The sequence below is a fragment of the Bacillus rossius genome, chromosome 2, assembly GCF_032445375.1.
Source record: "Bacillus rossius redtenbacheri isolate Brsri chromosome 2, Brsri_v3, whole genome shotgun sequence".
Taxonomy (NCBI): domain Eukaryota; kingdom Metazoa; phylum Arthropoda; class Insecta; order Phasmatodea; family Bacillidae; genus Bacillus; species Bacillus rossius.
The window spans coordinates 111,529,713-111,553,025 of record NC_086331.1 but is presented as its reverse complement, the minus strand read 5'-3'; the positions used below and the strand labels follow the sequence as shown (position 1 = coordinate 111,553,025).

The window sequence follows — 23,313 nt, the reverse complement described above, 5'->3', positions numbered from 1 at the left end:
GTCGGCCTCCGTAGCGCAGTCGACGGCACACCGGGCTACGGTGCGGGGGCTCCGGGTTCGAATCCCGGGTAAGACATGGCTGTAATTTGTATTGTCTTAATAACAACCTTCAACGAACACTACCATTCCTCCATGACTCGGGGTGACTTCCAACTACAACATTAAGGGGGGGAGATTGTTGCACACTGGTGACTGTCCAAACTTGCCAGTGTGCCATCAATCTTTTAAAAAAAAAAAAAAAAAAAAAAAAAAAAAAAAAAAAAAAAAAAAAAAAAAAAAAAAAGAGGGTAAAGGCGTCATAGCCCGAAAGTGACGATTGAGAGTTCGAAATTACCTTAAATCAAATTTTTTTTTTTCTATTGCGGAAATAGTTTAACATCCCATTATAAGGACCAACATAAAGCAATTTTACAATATCAGTAGCCTTTATTGAAAAAATATAAAATATGACGACTACAAAGGTGTCAACAGTGCCAACTATCACACGCTAAACCTTTCTCAGGTTGTATCTGGCTGTAATTATTTTGTTGTCAAGTTGCAAAGAAATGGTATGATCGCACGGGTTTTGTTTACAAATTTAAGCAAACTATCATTACTATGGGAGTGGCGCCGCTCCCTTTACTTACTCTATGGTCCTAACCACTCCGAAAAACAACTACGCATCTCACATATTTTTATTCAGGAAATATGGTGCTGAAATTGTTTGAAGAGTAGGTTAACCATTTAAAACGTGGTTGTGTATTATGCCGAAACATATTGAATGAAATTGTTAAGACTCCAAGTTGCGTGTAAGTCCTCTTGAAACGTGTTAAATTTCACGAGCAAATACTTGGGAATGAATTTTTTTTTTTTTTAATTTTTCTGCTATTAATTAAGATTAAAGTTTATTTTTTTTTTTTTTGATGTGTTGTGTGAAACCCTTTTATTGATGGTATATTCCCATTAAGGATTATCGATTTACTTTTATAGTGGGTAATGTATTTATTATTGACTGATTCGGATGAAATGATCAAATGTGCTACATCATAAATATATAATACTATGAACATTTTAGGTTGTTTATTTGTATGGCATTCAGCTTCTTGTGAGTTTAAATTTAAGTGTTTACATCTAGTACACAAAACTAAGGTAATGTTTTTACAAACGAGGGTCATGTAATGTCAAGTGATCCAAAGGTGGTTGCTTGGCCTTATTATAATCAAATAATTTCTGGTTTAACCTACATGATTAGAGATTCCAAAAACACTAATTCAAATTGTTATTTTTTCTGAATGGCAATGGCAGCCATTTGGGTTTAACAAAAATGTTGATTTTTGCATTTGTAATGGTTTGCGTTAACTTGTATTACTTGGAACTGGTCAATCCGAGGTTGATGAAACAGCAACCAGTTTATTCAGAAAGATACAGCATTTATTATCTCCAGAACACATTTAATATAAATTGTATCTCAAAGAGGAACATGAACATAAATTTTGACTTTAAAAATGACAATTTTTCCATTTTCGAAGGCATATCATTCACAAAAGAAATCAATATTCCATATTACTTTATTTGGGATGTGTAGCTACCTTAATGCAGTGTATTTTTAAAAAATTTCAACCCTGAAATTTGTTTCTTTTAATAGTTAAGTAAGTTACCTACTGTCTTTCAAAATCTGGAAAAGAAAAAGAAAAAAAAATAGTTGGAACAAAGTTTAAAAATCCGAAATATTAACAGATTAAACCCTCATCTTTGAATTTATCTACATGTCAAGTGGGTTTTTAATTTTATCCAGACCACTTCAATTCAGAGGTGGTCAAATTCATGAGTAGATATTGCATTATTGAATTTGTTTGTTTACTGCAATCAAAGCCCCTCCTCCTCGTTCCAGTGAAGTTAGTGCGAGGTCTTTAGCAGTTCTAAATATTAATTAGTTATCACTAAAATAATTACCTTGTACTCTTCTACAATGTCATAAACTTTTATTTCCACTACTTTCCCCAACCAGTTGCTCTCATACACATAACATATATATTCATGCAGTTGTGTTGCATCTGTAATGTAGCTTGCTGAATATAACTGATTTTAATCAGCTGGAAAGCACTTGATATATGAAGCATGTGAGGTACTGGTCATAACACCTAGAATGGTTTCTTAAGAGCAACTTTTATATTATCTACATCATTCTTGGAACAATAGAAGATCGTGACTTTGACGTCCCTCGGCTTCAGGTCCCCGTTTTCCCGTTGAAATAAATGTCCTGTTATGCCCGTACTGCCCTCGTCGGAGAGGTGTGGGTCCAGGCCAACGTGGCCGGGACCGGGAAAGGCGGGACCTGGAGGGAGAGTGAAGTGATTGCGAGGAATGTTGGTAGGTTGTCGCAAGCAGAACACGGCATTAACGAATTTCACGAGCCGTCTTTTATTAACGCTTATAAAGTCCTGCCGCAGCCTGGCGGAACCGTCGCGGAACAAGTGCCCTACCACGGCGACACGGACTCCCTGATGACGGGGCGGTTCTCAAATACGTTTCGGCGCGAATCGTAAAGTTTATTAATGCTAGGCTGACCCAGTGAGAAAGGGCCCGAAGACGGAACGCTGTACATACGCGGCCCGTTACGTAATGTTCCGTGGACGGCGAAAAGTTCAGAGACTCGAAGCACCACGTTCGCGTTGTAGAAACTGCCCGCTAGACACGTCTCCCGATGACTCGTAAGTTAACAATGCTAAGCTGATTCGCGGTGGCAGCTCAGCTGCCGTGACCGACTGCGGACTGAGCGAACGTTCAATCCCGAGCGCAACGTGCGCGGCTCGCGGAGCAACGAACACGTCTGTCTCCGCTCGAGACCAGGACGCGACTGCCTCTCCCCGCTCGCCCGCGGGCCGGCGCCCGCGGGTGGCGGGGAGGGAGGGGAAAATCGGCCGGCGTGGGAGAGAGCTCCGTCCCGCGGCGCGCCAGGCTGCAATTACATACTACGGCGAAACACTTCAGAAAAAGTTATTGAATTATTTACAAAGACATACACGAGACATTAATTACACAGCGAACTTGCACAATGAATAATAAATAAAATAAGTTAATTACACACATTCAAATCCCTTAATCGTTTACAAATATATACACACTGAAATAAAAGATAAAGTCACATAGAAAAAACACTCGTTGGCATGCTAGGGCGCACGCGGGTGCGTCCCTGGCCGTCGCACACACTGGGGTTCACTGGGGGGGAAAATAGGCCCCCTCAGGCCCGCGTCGGTGGCCAGGTACGGCCTCTGTATCTGGGAGGGTACGACGACTGTCGTCATATGCCCCCCCTCTCCCGAGGCCGTCCTGGCCCCCGACGCCGACCTAGACCGGCAGCTGCGTCCGCGTCCGGCCACTTGTCTGGTCGTCGGAGCTCGTCACGTCATTCCGTCCGGGTCGGGCAAACTGGGGCAGGAGCTGCATCACGCTGCAGCGTAACCCCCCGTCGGTCGTTTGTCTTACGTCGCGGGGTTTGCGCTGACTCCCCCACTCGTAGTCCCGGAGGTAGTGGGGGGCCGTCTTCTCACGCGTGGACCGGCGCAACGCCGGTCCCCTCCCCGCGTGAGCGGTCATCCTCGGCTCCCCGGAAGGCAAGTCCAGGACCACCTGCTGGGCCCTGTCGACATCGCCCTCCCCACTGAGGAGCCGGACCGTTACCCCGTCTGTCACGTCCTTGCTCACGTCCGTCCCCGTCACCCGCCGTTCCCAGGAGTGGACGTACCTCCGTCCACGTCTCTGGGTAGGCTCCGGCAACGTCACCACTGGTTCACTCAGGTCGACCAGGTCGCCCTGAGCAGTGTTGTCATGTGTTACGTCCTCGATGAGCGGTCCATCAGTGTCGTTGGCGTAGGCGCTGACGTCATCAGGCGGGAGCACCCGGTCCACGAAGCGCTCCAGCTCTGCCATGCTTGCGCCACGCGGACCCCTTCCGCCCCTTCTGACGGGCGTCCGTTCCCCGCCCCCTCTTGCCAGTTGCCAACCACCGTTCCCCTTTTGCTGTCCCCCCGTAGGAGGCTGAGTCGGTGTCGTCGTGGGGGCCCGTCCATGTGTCGTGCCCCAGGTGTCGTCGTCCCTGTCAACGTTCCTGCCAACCCCCCGCAGTGACTTGGGGTGGGCGTGTCCTCGTCGACGTCCCTGATCCGGCTCCGGTGGCGTCACCACGGGGTCACCGAGGTCGACCAGGACTCCTACTGCGACGTTGTCATCGGTCCTGTCCCGTGTGTCGTCGTCCCTGTCAACGTTCCTGCCCACCCCCCGCAGTGACCTGGGGTGGGCGTGTCCCCGTCGACGTCCCAGGTCCGGCTCCGGCGGTACCACCACAGGGGCGCCGAGGTCGGCCAGTACACCTTCGGTGACGTCATCCTCGGCCTCGTCACCGTCCACTGGTCCGCTGTCGTCGTGGTCGTACTCGTCGTGCGGGTCGCCTATCAGTCGAATGTCGTCCCTGTGCACCTTAGTTGTCCGTCCGTCGGCGCGACGCACGAGGTACGAGGTGGTGCCCAGTCTGTCTACGATCTCCTGTGGCCCCGCCCACTTAGGAGCCAGACTGGCGCAAAAGCCCCGCTCGCCAGCCGACAGGTGATGACACTTAACAAACACCTGCTGGCCAGGCTCTAGTCGTGCTGGGGGCTGGTGCGTCTGCGGCGTACGTCTAGTCAGGTAGTCAGCTTGGCGACGTCGGGCGTCTTCGCGCAGATCGTCCGTGGTCATGTTGTGCAAGTCGGGGGTTGCGCGCGCTTCCCCGGGCAGGGCGAGGTTCCGGCCCTGCACCAGTTCAGCGGGGGAATGGCCCGTGACCGCGTTCGTCCGATGGCGCAGGCAAAACAGCAGCGTCGGCAGGTGCAGGTCCCACTTGGTGTGGTCCTCGTCCAACCGGATGCGCAGCTGAGTTTTAATGTCCTGATTCCGCCTTTCGGTCGGATTCGCGCGCGGATGGTAGGTGGGCGTCGTGTGATGCTCCACCCCCCAACCCGCGCAGGACACTCGCCAGCTTCTCCCCGTGAACTGCACCCCGTTGTCCGTCAGCAGGACCGCGGGGTACCCGTATCGCGGGAAGAACTCGCGCTCGAGCAGGGCAATCACGGTGCCGGCCTTCACGTTTGGTACTGCGAACGCCTCCGCCCAGCGGGTGAAGACATCCGTGACCACAACAATGAATCGCCGACCACGGGACGTGCGAGGATACGGCCCCATAATATCCACCGCCACAGTGTGGAAGGGATTCCGGGGCCGTCGTGGGACCTGCTGCTCCTTGCCGTCGGGTCGCCTGGACTTCCGCTCCTGGCAACGCAGGCAGGCCCGCACGTAGCGTCTTACTTCTGCCGCGTCGCCAGGCCAGCGGAACGTCCGTCTGACCTCACGCAGCGTCTGCTCCGCGCCCGGGTGTCCCGCCAGGGGGTGGTCATGCAGGTAGCTCAGGACCCAGCGCCTGGCCTCGGGCGGCACGTGGGTCCGCCACCCGCTCGACCTGTGAGCCCCCTTGGTCTGGAGCACCCCGTTCAGGCTCCGGCAGCCCGGTATCACCCCCTCCCCACACTCTGTCAGTCGGGTCCGGGTGTCGGGGTCCCGGAGTTGCGCCGCGTGGACCCACGCCAGCAGGTCAGTCATAGTCTCGGGTCGCGCGTCAGGTGCAGGAGCAGTGGGGCTTGTCAGCGCGTACAACGCGCACGGTCGCGGCACCGAGTCCTCTACCCCGCGCTCACGCTCAGGGAGGAGCACTTCCTCCCAGCCCTGGTCGTCGTGGAACTCATTCTCAGGGTCCGGATTCCGGGACAACTCGTCGGCCAACTGATTTTCACGTCCAGGAATGTGCTCGACCGTGAACGAGAATTCCTGGATCAGCATGGCCCACCGAGTGAACTTAGACTTCCGGCCCTGAGCGGAGTCCAACCAGCGGAGGCATTGGCTGTCGGTTCTCAGCGTGAATGAGCGGCCCTCGACGTGGTGACGGTACCTCTGTAGGGCCCAGACCACCGCAAGGCACTCTTGCTCATTCACGTGATACTTCCGCTCAGCCTGCCCAAACTTGGCGCTGGCGTACTCGATCACGCGCCTCTCGCCCCGGTCATCCATCTGGTACAACACCGCCCCCATCCCCTCCTGACTCGCATCCGTCTGGATGAAGATGGGGCGGCTGGGCACCAGGCGTGAGAGCGTGTGACAGTTCCTGAACCGGCGCTTCACCTGTCGCAAGGCCTCGTCCGCGGCGGGGGTCCACCGGAACTTAGTCTTCGGCGACAGTAGGTCCGTCATCGGGGCCGTCACCGTGGCGAAGTCGGGGACGAAGGACCGCAGCCAGTTGAGCAGCCCCAGCAGCTTCTGGAGCTGCTTCCTGGTCTTCGGTGCCCCCTTTCCCTCTATTAGCTCCAACTGCTCAGGTCGGGGGCGGCACCCCTCCGCCGTCACTATGTGTCCTAGGAACTCTATTTCCGTGGCCCCAATGTGGCATTTCTTTGGGGCGCACGTCAGTCCGTGTCTGGCCATACGTTCTAGCACCAATGCCAGATGGTGCGCGTGTTCCTCCCACGTCCTGGACCAGATGATAACGTCGTCCAGATAGGCACTGGCGAACTCACCAATGTACCCATCCAGAACACGTACCATCAGGGCCTGGAACGTGGCAGGGGCGTCCATGAGACCAAACGGCATGGCGCAGAACTGGTAACGTCGACCGTCTGGTGCCGTAAATGCCGTCTTAGGGCGGTCCTCCAGACATACCGGCACCTGCCAGTAGCCTGATTTTAAGTCTAGTGTCGTGAAAATAGTGGCGTCCCCCAGTCCTGCCAGTGCGTCTGTGATATTGATCTGCGGGGGCGGGGCGGGAATGGTCAGTTTGTTTATCGCCTTGAAGTTTACGCAAAAGCGTAGACTTCCGTCTTTCTTGGTGGCCAGCACCACCCGTGAGTTATACGGGGAGGTGCTGGGTTCCACTACCCCGTCACGTAACATCTCGTCAATTTGAGTCTGTATGGCCTCCCGTTCCCGGATGCCAAATCCGTATACCTTCTCAAAGGGAGGGCGGTGCGGTACCATCGGTATCCGGTGCTCCGTCACGTTTGTCCGTCGTAGCCGGTCCGCGGCCGCAAATACCTGTGCCTGAGAGGTGAGGACATGGTTGATGACATCGACGTACTCCTCTGGAACACCGTGCTGAAGGTCTTCTAGGCGAATGACTGACTGAGGGGGACTGGGGGGAACCTGGTGCACGCCGTACACCGTCCAGCGCCCCTGGGTGCCGAAGTGCATCCGGCCAGCTCGTACTTCCACGGTGGCGTCGACCTCGTGCAGCCATGGGACCCCCAGAATCAGCCCCTCGCGGAGCTCGGGGACCACCCAGGCCTCGACGTGGCTAACGTGACCAACGATGCTCATTGTTACCTGAGTGATGCCCCCTGCTGCAACGACGGCATCCCTGGTGGCCAGCTGCACCAGCTCCCTCCGCGGTGTCACTGCCTCCGCTCCCACCAGGTGGGCCGCGATGTAGGTTCGGCTGGCGGCGGTGTCCACCAGGGCCAGCATCTCCCGCCCGTTAGCGCGGACAGGAATTCGCAGCAGCTCCGGCTCCTCGGGGCCGACCTGCCCCAGCTGTGCAGTCGTCTGTCCCCCACCGCCCCCGGCCACCTGGCCGTCCGGGCGTGGGGAACTCGCGGCGAGGTCCGCGGCTCGCTCCGGCGCCGACGTGTTGACGTTCCGGTGGTCCACCTCGTCGACGACAGGTCGACGAGGCGGCTGGTCCGGCCCTGGTATAACCGGCCTCAGGGCCGCGGCGGTGGCGCCGGCAGTCAGCTGTCCCTGCACGGAGATGGCCGGCGGGATGCCTGCGCTGATGCTCTGGTTGTCCGCCCCGTCGACGGCGTATCGACGAGGCGGCTGGTCCGGCCCTGGTATACCCGGCCTCAGGGCCGCGGTGGTGGCGCCGGCAGTCAGCTGTCCCTGCCCGGAGATGGTCGGCGGGATGCCTGCGCTGATGCTCTGATTGTCCACCCCGTCGACGGCGTGTCGACGAGGCGGCTGGTCCGGCCCTGGTACACCCGGCCTCAGGGCCGCGGTGGTGGCGCCGGCAGTCAGCTGTCCCTGCCCGGAGATGGCCGGCGGGACGCCTGCGCTGATGCTCTGATTGTCCACCCCGTCGACGGCGTGTCGACGAGGCGGCTGGTCCGGCCCTGGTACACCCGGCCTCAGGGCCGCGGTGGTGGCGCCGGCAGTCAGCTGTCCCTGCCCGGAGATGGCCGGCGGGACGCCTGCGCTGATGCTCTGATTGTCCACCCCGTCGACGGCGTGTCGACGAGGCGGCTGGTCCGGCCCTGGTATAACCGGCCTCAGGGCCGCGGTGGTGGCGCCGGCAGTCAGCTGTCCCTGCACGGAGATGGCCGGCGGGATGCCTGCGCTGACGCTCTGGTTGTCCACCCCGTCGACGGCGTGTCGACGAGGCGGCTGGTCCGGCCCTGGTATACCCGGCCTCAGGGCCGCGGTGGTGGCGCCGGCAGTCAGCTGTCCCCGCAGTTGCCTCGGCATGGGGACAGCTGATGAGGAGTAGTCCCGTTGTCCCCTGCTTCCCGGCGGCATACAGGACGTTAGTGCGGTAGGCGCCGGTGGTGGTCGACGTGTTCTGTCAGTTACTGGGACTGCCGGTGGCTGGCGGGCCGGGGAGCGGCACCCAGTTGTCCCTCCGCCCCCGGTCCTGCGTTTCCCGCCTGCGACGTGTTGCCTTCGCGCGCCTCCTCCCACGCGGCTCTGGTGGGGCAGAGGCGATGCCAATGGTACGCGTCCGGGCAAAAACGGCATCGCGGCGGACGTTCGTCCCTCTCTCTCGTATCTGTCCGCTCGTGACGTCCTCCTCCTGTCGCAGCTGGTTCCGGGCGTTCCCTGGTGCCACCGCGGTCTGTTGTCCTGCGCGGTCCCGCGCCGCCGGCGTAGCTCACCACGGTCAAGTCACTGTCCGTGACCTCTGTGACGGTGACCCCTCGCGGCCCCGAGCGAGCACGGGGAGCTCTCGCGCCCCTGAGTGCCGTCCTCCACTGCGACATGTCACGTTCGATCACGCGGGCGAGGGCCACGAACTCCTCCGTGTCACGACCAGCAGCCGTCCTCATGAAGGGGCGAAACTCTGGCAGCAATTGTTCGACAATGGTTGGCAACGCCGCACTCACGTCCCCACTTGTCCCCAATCGGCGGAACATGCGTAACTTCTCGTAAATGAACTGCTCTGCACTCTCGTCCTCCTCCTGGTTTCGGCAATAAAATGTCCGCAAACACATTGCCCGCGCCTGATCGTTATCAAACCTAGTTTTGACTTGGCGCACAAAATGTCCCCACTCGGTATCAAAACTCCCGGCCATTGACCACCAGTTCCTTGCCTCGCCGCGGAGCTGTCCCGCCACTCGCGGCGTCCACTCCGCCCGTCGCACTTCGTACAGTTTTAGGAGGTGTTCACACTCCCGCAAAAACTCCCGCGGGTCCTCGTTGTCTCTCCCCGCAAACTCTGGCAACTCAAACTGCGTGCTCACGTACCGCACTACCGGCCCATCTGCGTCCGCGTGCCTGTCCCCCTGTTCCCGTTTACTGTCCTCAACTGTGCTGTCCGTGCTGTTTGCGCCCTCGGCCGCGCCGCCGGACCCGCAAACCTCGTTTTTTACGTCCATTTTCGCGGAGTCTCCCTCCTCACACAAGTCCGTTTCGAAACTGATTAGATCGTATCTTTCTTGTCCCGCCTGTTTCCACGCCATCCTGTCCTCCTGTGCTACTGATCCGCGGATCGTGAACACAATCTCCCCCAGTAATACAATACGATCCTCCCCAGCGCGTTATCTTCAGTCCGGGATACCGCTGCACCGCCGTCTTGTATTTCTGTCCCCCACGACGCGCTATCTCTCGCCGAAACGTCTCGTGTTCGCGCCGTTCCCGCGCTGCGTTATCTCCCGCCGGCGCGACGTCTCGAATTCGAGCCGCTCCCACGCCGCGCAGCCGCACCTGCTTCCGTTCTGTCCTGCACCTGCGCGCTTGCGTGCGCTTGCGTGCGCTTGCGTATGCTTACGGCCACACTAGTTGGGCGCCAAATGACGTCCCTCGGCTTCAGGTCCCCGTTTTCCCGTTGAAATAAATGTCCTGTTATGCCCGTACTGCCCTCGTCGGAGAGGTGTGGGTCCAGGCCAACGTGGCCGGGACCGGGAAAGGCGGGACCTGGAGGGAGAGTGAAGTGATTGCGAGGAATGTTGGTAGGTTGTCGCAAGCAGAACACGGCATTAACGGATTTCACGAGCCGTCTTTTATTAACGCTTATAAAGTCCTGCCGCAGCCTGGCGGAACCGTCGCGGAACAAGTGCCCTACCACGGCGACACGGACTCCCTGATGACGGGGCGGTTCTCAAATACGTTTCGGCGCGAATCGTAAAGTTTATTAATGCTAGGCTGACCCAGTGAGAAAGGGCCCGAAGACGGAACGCTGTACATACGCGGCCCGTTACGTAATGTTCCGTGGACGGCGAAAAGTTCAGAGACTCGAAGCACCACGTTCGCGTTGTAGAAACTGCCCGCTAGACACGTCTCCCGATGACTCGTAAGTTAACAATGCTAAGCTGATTCGCGGTGGCAGCTCAGCTGCCGTGACCGACTGCGGACTGAGCGAACGTTCAATCCCGAGCGCAACGTGCGCGGCTCGCGGAGCAACGAACACGTCTGTCTCCGCTCGAGACCAGGACGCGACTGCCTCTCCCCGCTCGCCCGCGGGCCGGCGCCCGCGGGTGGCGGGGAGGGAGGGGAAAATCGGCCGGCGTGGGAGAGAGCTCCGTCCCGCGGCGCGCCAGGCTGCAATTACATACTACGGCGAAACACTTCAGAAAAAGTTATTGAATTATTTACAAAGACATACACGAGACATTAATTACACAGCGAACTTGCACAATGAATAATAAATAAAATAAGTTAATTACACACATTCAAATCCCTTAATCGTTTACAAATATATACACACTGAAATAAAAGATAAAGTCACATAGAAAAAACACTCGTTGGCATGCTAGGGCGCACGCGGGTGCGTCCCTGGCCGTCGCACACACTGGGGTTCACTGGGGGGGAAAATAGGCCCCCTCAGGCCCGCGTCGGTGGCCAGGTACGGCCTCTGTATCTGGGAGGGTACGACGACTGTCGTCAACTTCTTGAGTATGATTGGAACAATACTTTAAAACATTTATTGGTGTCCTGATCTGGTTGTTATGCGGCTGCTGCAAGCTATACTTTGCAACCAACCTCTTCACAGTAACTCATATCCTGTCAAATGTTCTTTTAGCAAATAAGTGCCATTCAGCCCTTACACCAAAGTCTGTGTAATTCTGTGCATGTGATCTATTTCGTGCCAAAGTAACTGGTGTTCTTTGTTAAGGAAATCAGTTTTACTAAGATTATATAATATTCCTATTTTTTATTGTTTTAGCTAGAAACTTGGGTATGCAAATAGAAAATGCCAGATAAAAAAGATGCTGGTGTGACATACCAAAGGTGGAGAGCTGCCTGTAGGAAACAGCTGAGTTGTAACTAGAGGTAATTATTAGGTTGACGTAGCAGTGGGGTGCATCAAATGTAAATGAAAATTAGCAGTATGGTCGAAGAAATAAAATTTTGTAGTGTGAAAATCATTTTTATTTAAGTCAGCGTTGAAGACTTCCTTGACAGTTGTAGAATTGAAATTACTGGAATGTGTAATCAACTAAGTTTCTAACCCCTGATAGTCACTCATCTTGGGTGGTTTGTTTACAATAATTACAAGTATTTTTTGTTGAGTTATAATACGTTCAACCATCAACTACTGAGCACGGCCGTGGTAAATACTCTGAAAAAGAATAAAACACTATATTGAATTACAGTTCACATGTAGGCCTACAGAATAACTGAATATGCTTTAAGTGTATGAAGTAAAAAAGAAATTAAAATGTGCTTTGAGTACTGAAAATAATTAGAAACTGTATTGATACTTTAAACAGGTATAATTTCTTATAAGTTTTTATTAAAATAAGATTTTTAGAATATTGTTAAATTTGTATGGTAACATTTTTAATCAAGGTATTTTGAAATATTTTATCAAGCATATAATAGTTAACATTATTTTGAAATTATCACTTTGATTTTTCAGTATCTACAGAAGTATCTATGAACATTAGGAAGGGTCAAATCTGTGACCCTCAGTCTACCCTGTCATGCAGTTGAATGCAACTAGCCAATGTCATTAACTGCAAGTCAACATATTCTTTATACTGTTGCATTGTTACTTGAAGCATTGCCAGCTATAAAAGAAGAGCTCGTTAGTTTTAGGACAAATTGTGTTGTTTGGCTGACTCATGTAAATACTTATTTTTACATATCTTCCTTGCAAAGTGATTTCAATTTTCTTGGTTCCGTCTCCAATCAAAGTCGAATGCAGATATCACAATCAACTTTGAGTATATCAACAAAACTGTTCATGAAAAAATTAAATACATCATTGTATTCATTTTCTGTCATTTCAACATCCTTTTTTTGGATGCTAGAAATGCAGAAGAAACTGTCTAATTTGTTTGAAGAAAATGTTGCATTCATATTAATAATACTATAATCCAAAAGGGGCGAATGTTCTTACTCTATAGCCCCCTTTTACTGTACTCTGTTCAACTGACATTGAATGTTGTGGCTTGTAGGTGAATTAGAAATTTTAATGACTAATAGTTACTAACAATTTTACGCAGTCATCTCATCAATTAAGGTGGTGCAGTGGTAAATCAGTAGACTTGTTTTCTTGTATTCAGGAGACATGGGTTCCGATCCTGGTCCGGCCATCCTGATTCCTGACAGTGTGTCTATGTATAGTGAGACTGCTGTCAATCATTGCTCAGCAGCCCAAGTCAGACATAGTACAGTCTCATTGGAGCACGGGAGAGGTGATGGTTGGGTGATGAATAGTGTGCTCCGGACACTGAGACACCCAAGTTTAATCAAGTGCTTCAAAGCCCACTTAAATACAAGACTGTGCTAAACTATACCATGTGCAACTTCCTTTTTTTACTTAATGCAAGTCCACTAACCTCACCAAACCTTGCATTTTCAAACTGCTTCATGTAACATGGTGTTGCTAACAGAATGGTTTGGAAAATTGAATTGGTGTTTGCGTTGAATATACTACATAGAGACTTTTAATCAGTAAAATGTTAGCATCACATCAGCAGTGCCTAAGAGAGCTGTGATTGTTTGCTGCACCCTCAGTCTAGTGCCATGCCAGGATCAGCAACGTCACCTATGCGATTCAGTTGCTACCCCCTTGGATGCTAAACGGTTCCAGCAAATATTTTAGTAGAACAACGTAGGAAACTCATGCCTCTTAACATAGCAAATGCGGGATACACCTGACTACAGTGATCCTAGTGGCTTGGCCTGAAGAATCCCCGCAAAATTCAAAGTCCCCTGTATTACAACGGGCGATATCGGCACGGTAATTCTCTTGTTGTTTGAAATATTGTTGTCGTAGAGTAATGAATTCTTACTTCATACAGACGTTTAAAAAAAGGGTACTTATTCATAATCGAAACAAGTTTTTTCAATCTAAAAAAAAATATTGACTTCATTGTGAAAAATGATCTAACTTTAAACATAATGACAAAAGGGCAATGATCATATAACTTTTAACAAAATTAATTTTTTAAATTGTTTATTTCATAAATAATTCTGTAAAACATGATAAAAAAGTTTATCTCCTAGATGCTCTTAGATCTCCTAGATCTCTTATCTGCTTATCTTAAAAAATATAACTCTGAAATATTGTATTATTTAGTGCTACTGTCCCGAGAAACATCGCTAAGTGTTTATAATGTTTCTAACTTAAACTACTTTAAATATCACAATGCTGTTTATCAGTTATCAAATAGAATGAGAGGAATTAAAAAAATTACTTTTTAGAATTTTGAATCATATTTTTATAGGAGCACCTACTCAAGAAAATTAAGTTTTAAATATTTTCAAAAATCATTTTAAAAACATTAATACATATAAAAATAAGAATATTTAAAAGCATTAAATGTTGCAGATATGACACTTCTTTACTTCATACTCATTGAGATTTGTTTCCACAAATGTGGTAGACACACTTTTTCACAATTAGTTGAAAACAGTAATATTATTCTTTTTTAAATGGCAGTGGTGTAAAATTTCACCAGAAAGTACCAAAATTATGCTTTAAGGGGTGGGAAAGGGAAGTGGGGATTTTTTTTGGAATATTATGTAGACAGTGATATTTTACTCATTTTGATGGTCAAGTGTGTAAAATTCCATCAAGTTTGGAATAAAACCTTACATTTGTATAAAAAACATACAAACAAACATAAACTCTCCTTTATATTTATGTATATACACATATTTGGGTATAAACAATCACTTATTTTGATTATGGTTATAAGATTTCTTTTTACTGTAAGTAAAAAATAAATGTTATATGCACACCTAGTGTAAAATAACCAAACCAACGGACTGGATTGTTTATTTAAAGTTGTTATAACACTTACTTAAACAATAGCAAGTAATTTTTTTAACTATGGTGTTAAAATATAATGTGTCGTATAATAAATTGCAAAAAAAAAAATTGAAACAGTTGAGAATCAACCCAAAGTTCTCTCTTATATCAGTCACGCATAAAACCATGGTGCTAAATACATCTATTGTGAATAATGTAAAAATTTTTTGTAACCAATGTATAGTCCTACAATTATAAACATATTTTTTTAAGTTGCGACTCTTTGTTTGTGCAACTCTTAAAGTTTATAAATTGTTTTCCAGAACATTTTTGCTATCACAGAGATTTATTTGGCACACCGATAAGCTTAATTGTTACCCGGTGTTCATATAAGTGAATATATATAGGTTAATGCCGCAACACGCAGACTTCAGCACAAATCCGCCTAAGGAAAAAAACAAAAGACTTTGAGCAGTTGCAACATTGTAATTGTTGCAACCAAACATTTCAGGAACTTTTTCAGCCATAATAAATAACCACAATTGCAGAAAGCTTGGAAAAAACGTGCATTCTAAATGGCCAAAATACCCTTATAACATTTGCGCCAACGGCATAGGACCAGGCCCTGCCACTAGAATGCGCTGAATAAAGTGTCTCCCTTTTTTTGATGACCTTCCTATATTGTTCTACTACAATATTTTGTTCCAGGTCTAAGCAGGGCTTGAATCATGCAGAGTAGCATTACAGGCTTTTTAATGGTATTTCCAGTGCTTAACATCTGTAACACCCAACATCTATCGCAAGTGTCTTAAAAAATGTGTGGTTAAGAAAAATATTGAAATTTTATTTTATTTTCTTATAAAATATATATCAGCTGTTTGGGAAGTTTTTTTGTCCCATTACTGATTGTGAATTGTATTTGTTGTTTAGCATGCTGAGACGCACAAGAATCAAAGCCGTGGCAAACCTGCCCGTGCGTCGTGCAAAAGACGTGGCTGCTGGCAATGCAGAGTCCACTCCGACAGACACTACAGATAAACCAGAACCTGCTCAAAGCGAGGATGATCATGCTGAAATGCATGATGTGCCTGCGATCGTTTTGCTTCCAAGTGATAGTGCATCGCCATCCATATCTTCAGCAAACCAAGGTGAAGCTGTGTTCGAAAACCATTCCAGCATTTATCCTGGGTGTGTTGTTGAACCCAAAAGATCGATAAATCTTGAAGTTACACCCTCTGTACATAAAATCTGTGATTTGGAAAACGATGATTCTCTCCATAAAAATCTATCTTTAGAAGGCGCAGCTGAAGTTTCTCAAGATATCTCGAGTCCGTGCCTCTCGTTGGACACACTGTCACCGGACAAAAATGACAGCCAGGCACTAGATGAGGGACGACCGGAACAAAGTTTGGGGACGGGAAGTGACATGTCGTCCGGGTCGAGCGTGGCGGGGGGCTCGGTGTCGAGGTCAAGATATGCACGGTGCATCCCGAGGCTGCCTTCACGCAAGGATGGGTCGGGAAGCACGTCAAGCAGTGGCAAGGAGACTGAAGATAGACACAGGGCGGTGAAGCCAACGCTACCACAGCTCTCCCCGGCACGAGGTGACCGGTCGCTGGAGCAACGCAAGCTCTCGACAAGCACGTGAGTACAACTTCAACATGTTCAGTATAGTATAGTTGGTTTATCTCTGATTTCTGCCCCACCTGGCTACTTGTGTGCCTTCACCAGACACTTGAAACTGTCAAATTATAACAAACACAACTTAACATTTATGGAAAATCATACTGTTATATGTATGAACAGGAAGTCATGGATGTTGATAGTTAATCAATTTAATCATTGTTTTTTAATAAACTGTGAGGTTGAGTATTATATGTGTGTGATTTTCTCCAGGGTGATTCCACAGTAATGGAATTACAAAATTTGGGGTATGTTTTATACTTTAAATCATGTATTAAATTGATTTAAATTTAGTGAAACTTATCACTAGTTCTTTAATAAAAGCAGTGTATTTTAGGTGTATATATGTGGTGTGTGTGTGTGTGTGTATGTATATATGTATATATAATGTGGTAATGGAACCTTTTTAAAGAATTTTTATTCACCTACAATTCAAGGAAAATGAACATGAAAAGAGATACACATTTTATTGCTCTATTTTGAACACACATTCTTTAACTCCAAATGTTATTATATCATGATATAAAATTATTTACATTTTAATAGTCTACTCATCACACACCAATAAAAAAAAACCTTCTCTGAATAACGTTATATTTTTATAAAAAAAAATTAGGAAAAAAAAAGGCTTAGTAATGGAATTCTACACATAATGGTAATGGAATTAGTTTTTGCTAATTATGTGAGTTTTGTTGCTCTAGTTAATTCTACATTAAAATAAAAATATTTCTAAACTTAGATATGCATGCCTGACAGTCAACTCTATATCAAAGTTATTTAAGGCATTAATTTTGAACGCAAGAACTATTCCATGCTGATCGATTGAGGGTTCTGGAAGAATTTTCACTATATTTTTCAATGATGCATCATTTTCATCTTTGACACTAGGCCACCAACGAATGATTTTTCATTGAGAGGGACGAGACCCTGTACGTTAAATATTGGATTACAATGACAGCATATTCAACACAGTTCCATTTTATTTTTTAAATATAATACTAAAACCCATGATTTTGGTCTGCAGTCAGATAAGATAGGCTTACAGATTGTTTCTTGAACTGGCAAAGCATCATCGTTATCTTGATTCAACTTTCAGGATCAGAACTAAAGTTTGAAATAGAATTTTGCAGTAGAACATAGGTGACAAAGAGCAGAAAATTTAAAGAACATATATTTTCTTCTGGGAAATAACTTTGAAAAATTGGGTATGCTTTGAGAGCGGTCAACATGGCGTGCTTCTGAAGTCATTAATTTTGGCAAACCAGTTACAACTGTTACATAATTTTTCAAACAAGGACTTATTCATGTAGGTTTACTTTTATTATAAAAATTATCAACTTTCTTTTAGATGTGTATGCTTATTTGGTTAACTTTCTGATTCACAAGGAACAATTTTTTAGAATACCCACGTCGATGTTAAAATTGTATTAATTATTTTTTTTATCTGTGATTTAAGAATGCATTTTGTAATTCTATGCTCTGCTTTTCCAGTTGTTTGAGGATATATTTTGAAATGGGTGGCGTGACCTTGTTCTTTTTCTGTTTTTCTTTTCTGTCTATGGTTTATAACTATTTCTTTATTTTGATGTATTTATTTTTATGTACATTCATTGCACACATGCTTGTTTTCTTTCTTGAAAGATCTTTTTCCTTCACAAAGTAAAATTTTATTTTCCTTAGTTGGTTTCTCTCTATTCCTATAAGCTTTCATTTTTTATTGAAGTGTTGGAGGTTATAGTTTCTTAGACAGCTACTCAGTTGTGAACCTTTGGCCACTGCAAGGTTAATTTAATTTTTTGCTTTATTAAAGTTGGTACAATTTTTTCAGTTAACTAATTTATTTACTGTATTTAATTATTTTATGTAATGTAGTTGTCTCTATTATTTTTATTCTATTTTGTTGCTAATACTGTTATTTATAATAAGTCATATGATTTATATAATTTTTATAGGCTTCGATTTTACATAAAAGTTTACAATTGTGGATATACTGTAGCATTGGGCAACGCTGGGAGCGTGACTGAAGAGGATGATGTCAGATGTCATGCAGAGTTCAGCGCTTTAGGAATGCAGTGGCAAAGGGGAAGTCAAAATATGCTGCTGGGTGTGAATTGGCACATTTGGGCCGGCGCGGCCCATTTGGGTGGAGACTCGTTATAAATTTTACGCATAACCATTCATGAAAATTTTGGACACTTCACCTACCTGTTGGTGAACGCAATGACTACGCTTATTAAGGTAAAATTTTGGCCCTAGAAATTGTTTTACCTCCGGCAAATAAACTGTTCCTGAAATCAGGTTAAAAGACTTACAAATTTTAACTACCATTTAGTTATTAAGTGACTCTACCAGCAAGCTCTGCTTTAACCTGTCAAGAAAACGCATATTTAATCAGTGCCTTTCATACAGTGCTCTAAACGAGACTTATACTCAGCATTTTATTCATTGCAGATAAACTGACCAAACTCAAGTTTTAATATTTGCATGTCTTTTATCCAAACTATTTGCAGTACACGAATAACTTAGTACAAAATACTGTGTTGCCAATTTGACCGTGCTACTACGTCACACAACGTCAGACTCAGTCAACTAATTGCATGTAAACTAATTGCGTACTAACCCAGCATCATTGAGCTATAGTGTCGACTTGTGAAATCTACCTTTGGTTTAAGAAGGCGTACTAACAGGATCCTGAATAATTTTTAGATAGCATTTTTAATTTGATCTCTCAGAAAACGGATCTGGGCTTGAAAGATGTTACTACCTAATTTTTTTAATGTTGTTGCACACAGGAACTTTAGGCACACCAGAAATTTTCGTAGGATTTTTTTAAAGTATTTATAATGTTCTTACTAGATTTATTTAATGTTGTAATTTATATATTAAGTTCATATTCACAGTATTTTGGTTCCAGGTTACCCTATACACCCAGTTAACATTGAGTACCTAATATCTAGTTATATGAAATTGTATAATGTGTGTCAATTTAGAAAGATATAATTAATGATGATAGCCTACATGATTTTTATTGTCACCTTAATACAGCCCAGTCTATTAGTTTTAATCTCTGCAATTTGTGTTTTATGATCGACACCGTATATGTAAAAGGGGGGGGGGGGGGGGGGGAGTAATTGCATTTAATTTATTGTTTATCTTGATTGAAATTACTGCTCAGCAATTGTCTGGAATGTGGAGGCCTCATTAAGAGTAGAGGAACAAGAGCCAACATAATCTATTAAAATGGCAAACATATTGTAAACTATAACTTAAAAACTGTCTTAGGCACTTTTTAATCCTGGTATTGAGGTTTTCATTTGTTAGCTTAACAAAAATGGCAATGATTGAAAAATCTTTATCATAAAACAATCATTGTATCCCAAAAAGGCAGAAAAAATGAACTATGTATTCACTCATTAAATTAATTACAATTGAAATTTTATGTCTGTGTCTAAATTTTAAGGTAGGTTAAAAATATCATATTACGTGTGTTTAAAGCGTACTGTGACGATATCACTGTCAGGGGCGGCTTCAGCCTGTGACAAAGATATAATTTAAGACAAATACGGAGTGTGACTCTAGCACGACTTGGGTCAAATAAAGATCCCGATGCATACAAAATCACAAAAAATAGAGTTTAAATATAATTAAATACATAAACAACATCTTATTACACCTGCCCCTCAAGAGTAACACCTTAATTTGTTACAGGGAAACAGATTGCTCATCAAAACAGCATTATTCAAATACTTTTTTCCATAAGAGAGTATGTTTATCAAAATGATTTGTCTTCCAATCAGATACATATGCTTGCTGACTACCATTTTAATCAAGATGCTACTCCCATTAAAATTAATCTACTGTTCTAATATATATCTAAATACATTTGAAGTACATTTAAATAAATGTTAGATAACATTTTAAACCAAACAACCAAAAATTAAATTAAAATAATTTACGTACTGCTTTGTTTATATACTAAGGCTTGGGAATAACAATTATAAGTTGGTGCTAACAACATTTCTGAGTTACAAAATAATAATGTTATTTATATTTCTGTTCTAATAAGATTTAAAATATCTTAAAATTAACATTTTTTTATTATTAGAAAGATGATTAAAGTGTTAAAAATTCCTGACACTGTGGTTTACTAAATGTGTTTCTCTCATGATTTCTCACTAGTGCATCCTAGCAGGCATGAGATAAACTAGCCCAGAAAACTTTTGGCTTTTCTCTCCTGGTCGTGTATCAATGACGACTTGACATATAATCAAGTTTAAAATAAATCTTCGTTGTATACCTGCGTCTCTAATCCTTAAGTGGTTTATAGAACTTTAGCTGGTTCAAATTAAAATTTCCTATGACCTTGTTGCTGTCAATCTCTTTGAGAGTGTAACATTTCTCATTTTCTCGTTCACAAACTTGGTATGGTCCTTCGTATAATAAAAACAGCTTCTTTGTCACTTGTTTCCATAAATTACTGATAGGATTAGTTCATTTAAGTACTGAATCTCCTATGTTTAACTTCGTAACTCGTTTCAGCTTCTGTTGCTTACTACGCATTCAGCTGCTAAATGTAGATAAGCTCTAACAAACTTCTCTATTTGTTCTCTCATGTCTTCGCCTAATGGTTCTTGTTCTTGCGAGTTCTTCTCCGTCTTGGGTAACATCGTTATCGGTAATGCCTCCGAACGTTCTGCAGTCAAGATTTCGTGGGGTGTTAATCCTGTATTTTCAATTTCAGATAACTAAACTTTTGCTTATGCAGCTGACCTCGGCTCCGCTATCTAACAGCACAGGTGTGACTACTAATCCGCAAATAAATAAATTTACTTCCGGACAAAACACTTCTGGAATTTCCGTAGTAATATCATCTTCGTGTGACAAGAAATCTCACTCATTTTCATGCATCAATATAGTACTACACAGTTTCCTAGTATCTTCGACTCGGATTAACCCCTTGTTACTGTTTACGATCGGTGTTCGGGGCGTACCATCACCGATCACTTCTGGTTTAACGTCTGGTTATTATTACCATTATCGCCGCTGAAAGTTACGGTACTTGGTGTAGATTTCGCCCATATTGGTTCAGTGCCTTGTGGGTTAGCATACCATGTGACAAGGTTAATGGGTTCTTGCCTCTGAAAATACCCTGTATACAACAGCGAGGACGAAGGTTGATTGTGGAATGTATTCTGTGATATTTGAATGGCGTCGTTACTGGTGGCTTCACGTATCAGTTGGTTAACCCATTACTTTCTAGGGGAGTTTGTGTTGTTTGGCAGTCAGTTCGTCGGACTATTGGATGACTTCGCCGCTCCTCGATTCTCGTAATAATGTTTTGAGTTGTCATACTGCTGGTTAGAATATCTCGGCGAACGTCTGTCGTCCTTATAATGCGGCGACGAGGGAGGCCGTCTCGGTGAGTAAGGAGAGGTTCGATGCTGATCGCCACTCCCTTCTCTCCTTGGCGTCGAAATTATGTTCTCTCTCGCATGCCAGTAATCTTTGTGTTCTTCGCAGTTGTGCCACGAGTGGTTGTTTTTCGGCTTACCGGACTCGTGTGATCTCCAACCTCTATGGCAAGAGTTGCTGCTATAGCGGCCTTGGTACCAATTATTTTGTCGGTGGCCGGATTTGTTTCGATGACAAATTAATGTGTTAATTTTCGGACGTTTATGCTGGTCATTCTCATGATATTTTTCGTTATGTCGCTGATACCAGGGCTGATACAGCGGCGGTTGCTTATCTACAGATGGTTTTTCAGTCTCGTCCCACTGGTTATTACTCCTATTCTGGCGATCGAGCCTGTCGTATGCGTGTAACTGGTCTCGGAAATCAGATATGCTATCAAAGCTCCTACCAGTTAATGCAGTTGGTAGCGCATAGGAAGTTTCCCTAAGATCATTGCGAAAAATTCGTCATCACTTGTAATAATGTCAAGATAACGAGTATGCGTGAACATTTCACTTAAATGAGCATCTAGCGATCTATTTTTCTTAGGGTCATACTTCTCTTCGTGTAACTGAGTGCATAAATTCCCTTGAATTTTTAAGCACCAATACTGTTGAAGGAAAACTGACTAATTGCTTGAAAGAAGTCACAGAAGTCTGGTGAACTTCCCACCAGTAATACGCGGTGCTTTTTAAACAGTTATTAAGACATCTTAATTTTTTGTGTCAGAAAGATTAAATCTCGGCATGTATCCTTCAGAATGTTTAAGGAATTTGCCAGGATTTTCCGTTGACTTAGCCGAGAAAACAGGCATTTCCTCTGCCCAATGTCTTCACAGATGACTTAAAGCAGTAGCCGCTTGTTGCTATTGAAACCAATACTGTATGTATTTGGTGTGTGATGTACCTTTGCATAAACTTATTGGTCAGGTTCATAGAGTTCAGTTTCCATTTAATAACATACAAATGATTAAAAGATACTAAATTTATTCCTTTATTAGCAATGACTAAATGATTCTAAGGTGACTAGTGCAAAGACCTTTTTCATGCATGTGTTTAAAATATGCCTTATACTTGAGGATAACCATAGTTAAAGGAGATTTTTTAATTACCATTTTTATGGAAACCTGCATCTTTGTAACTTTGATATCTGATAATGCAAGAGGGCACACAATAAAATGCCGGAACTATTTGTATGGAGTCGGGAACTATTTTCTTGTATCTGTAGGACCTCCACTGGAAACTGGAAGGCTTTACTGATAATGCAAACTACGGCAATAATAATGCCATCAGGAACTGTATCAAAGATCGGCATCCCTCTAGTCCTGAAAAGTTTTTAGTCAAATTGGATCCCACCAAATGTGGGAAATATTCATTTTGGAGAACTGCAACCTTCGTCTTGAGGTACAATGAGTATGAAAGCGACAGACGCCGACATGTTTCACAAAGACGTCGTAACATTTCTGACGTACAGTGTCCAAAAATACTGTTTCAAGATGTTCAGAAGATGGATCTCTATTTAATTAAATCGTGGCTGACGCATATCTTCGGCCACTTGAGTGGGTAACCAAGGATTTGGCAAGACCCAGCCTGACGTCTTCACGAAGCAATCCCAAAGGCTTCTTTCCTATTTTTTTTCTTTCCAAAAATGATGCTGTTGAATTTGGTTGCTCACAGTAACCAAAGAGCTGTAAGGTTTTCCCAGTTATT

General features: G+C 45.5%; 1 protein-coding gene across 2 annotated transcripts in view; it reads left to right on the top strand.

Moving 5' to 3' along the window:
* The first annotated feature begins 620 nt into the window (after positions 1–620).
* Positions 621–23,313, top strand: part of LOC134529620 (transcription factor TFIIIB component B'' homolog) — a 60,466-nt gene continuing 37,773 nt past the window's right edge. Inside the window, exons 1-3 of one of the 2 annotated variants that reach the window (XM_063363909.1) lie at positions 621–788; positions 11,432–11,538; positions 15,401–16,114. In XM_063363909.1, coding sequence (XP_063219979.1) covers positions 15,402–16,114 — 713 coding nt within the window. In that variant the 5' untranslated portion in view covers positions 621–788; positions 11,432–11,538; position 15,401. The remainder of the gene's footprint in view (positions 789–11,431; positions 11,539–15,400; positions 16,115–23,313) is intronic. The other variant, XM_063363908.1, reaches the window with a different exon arrangement.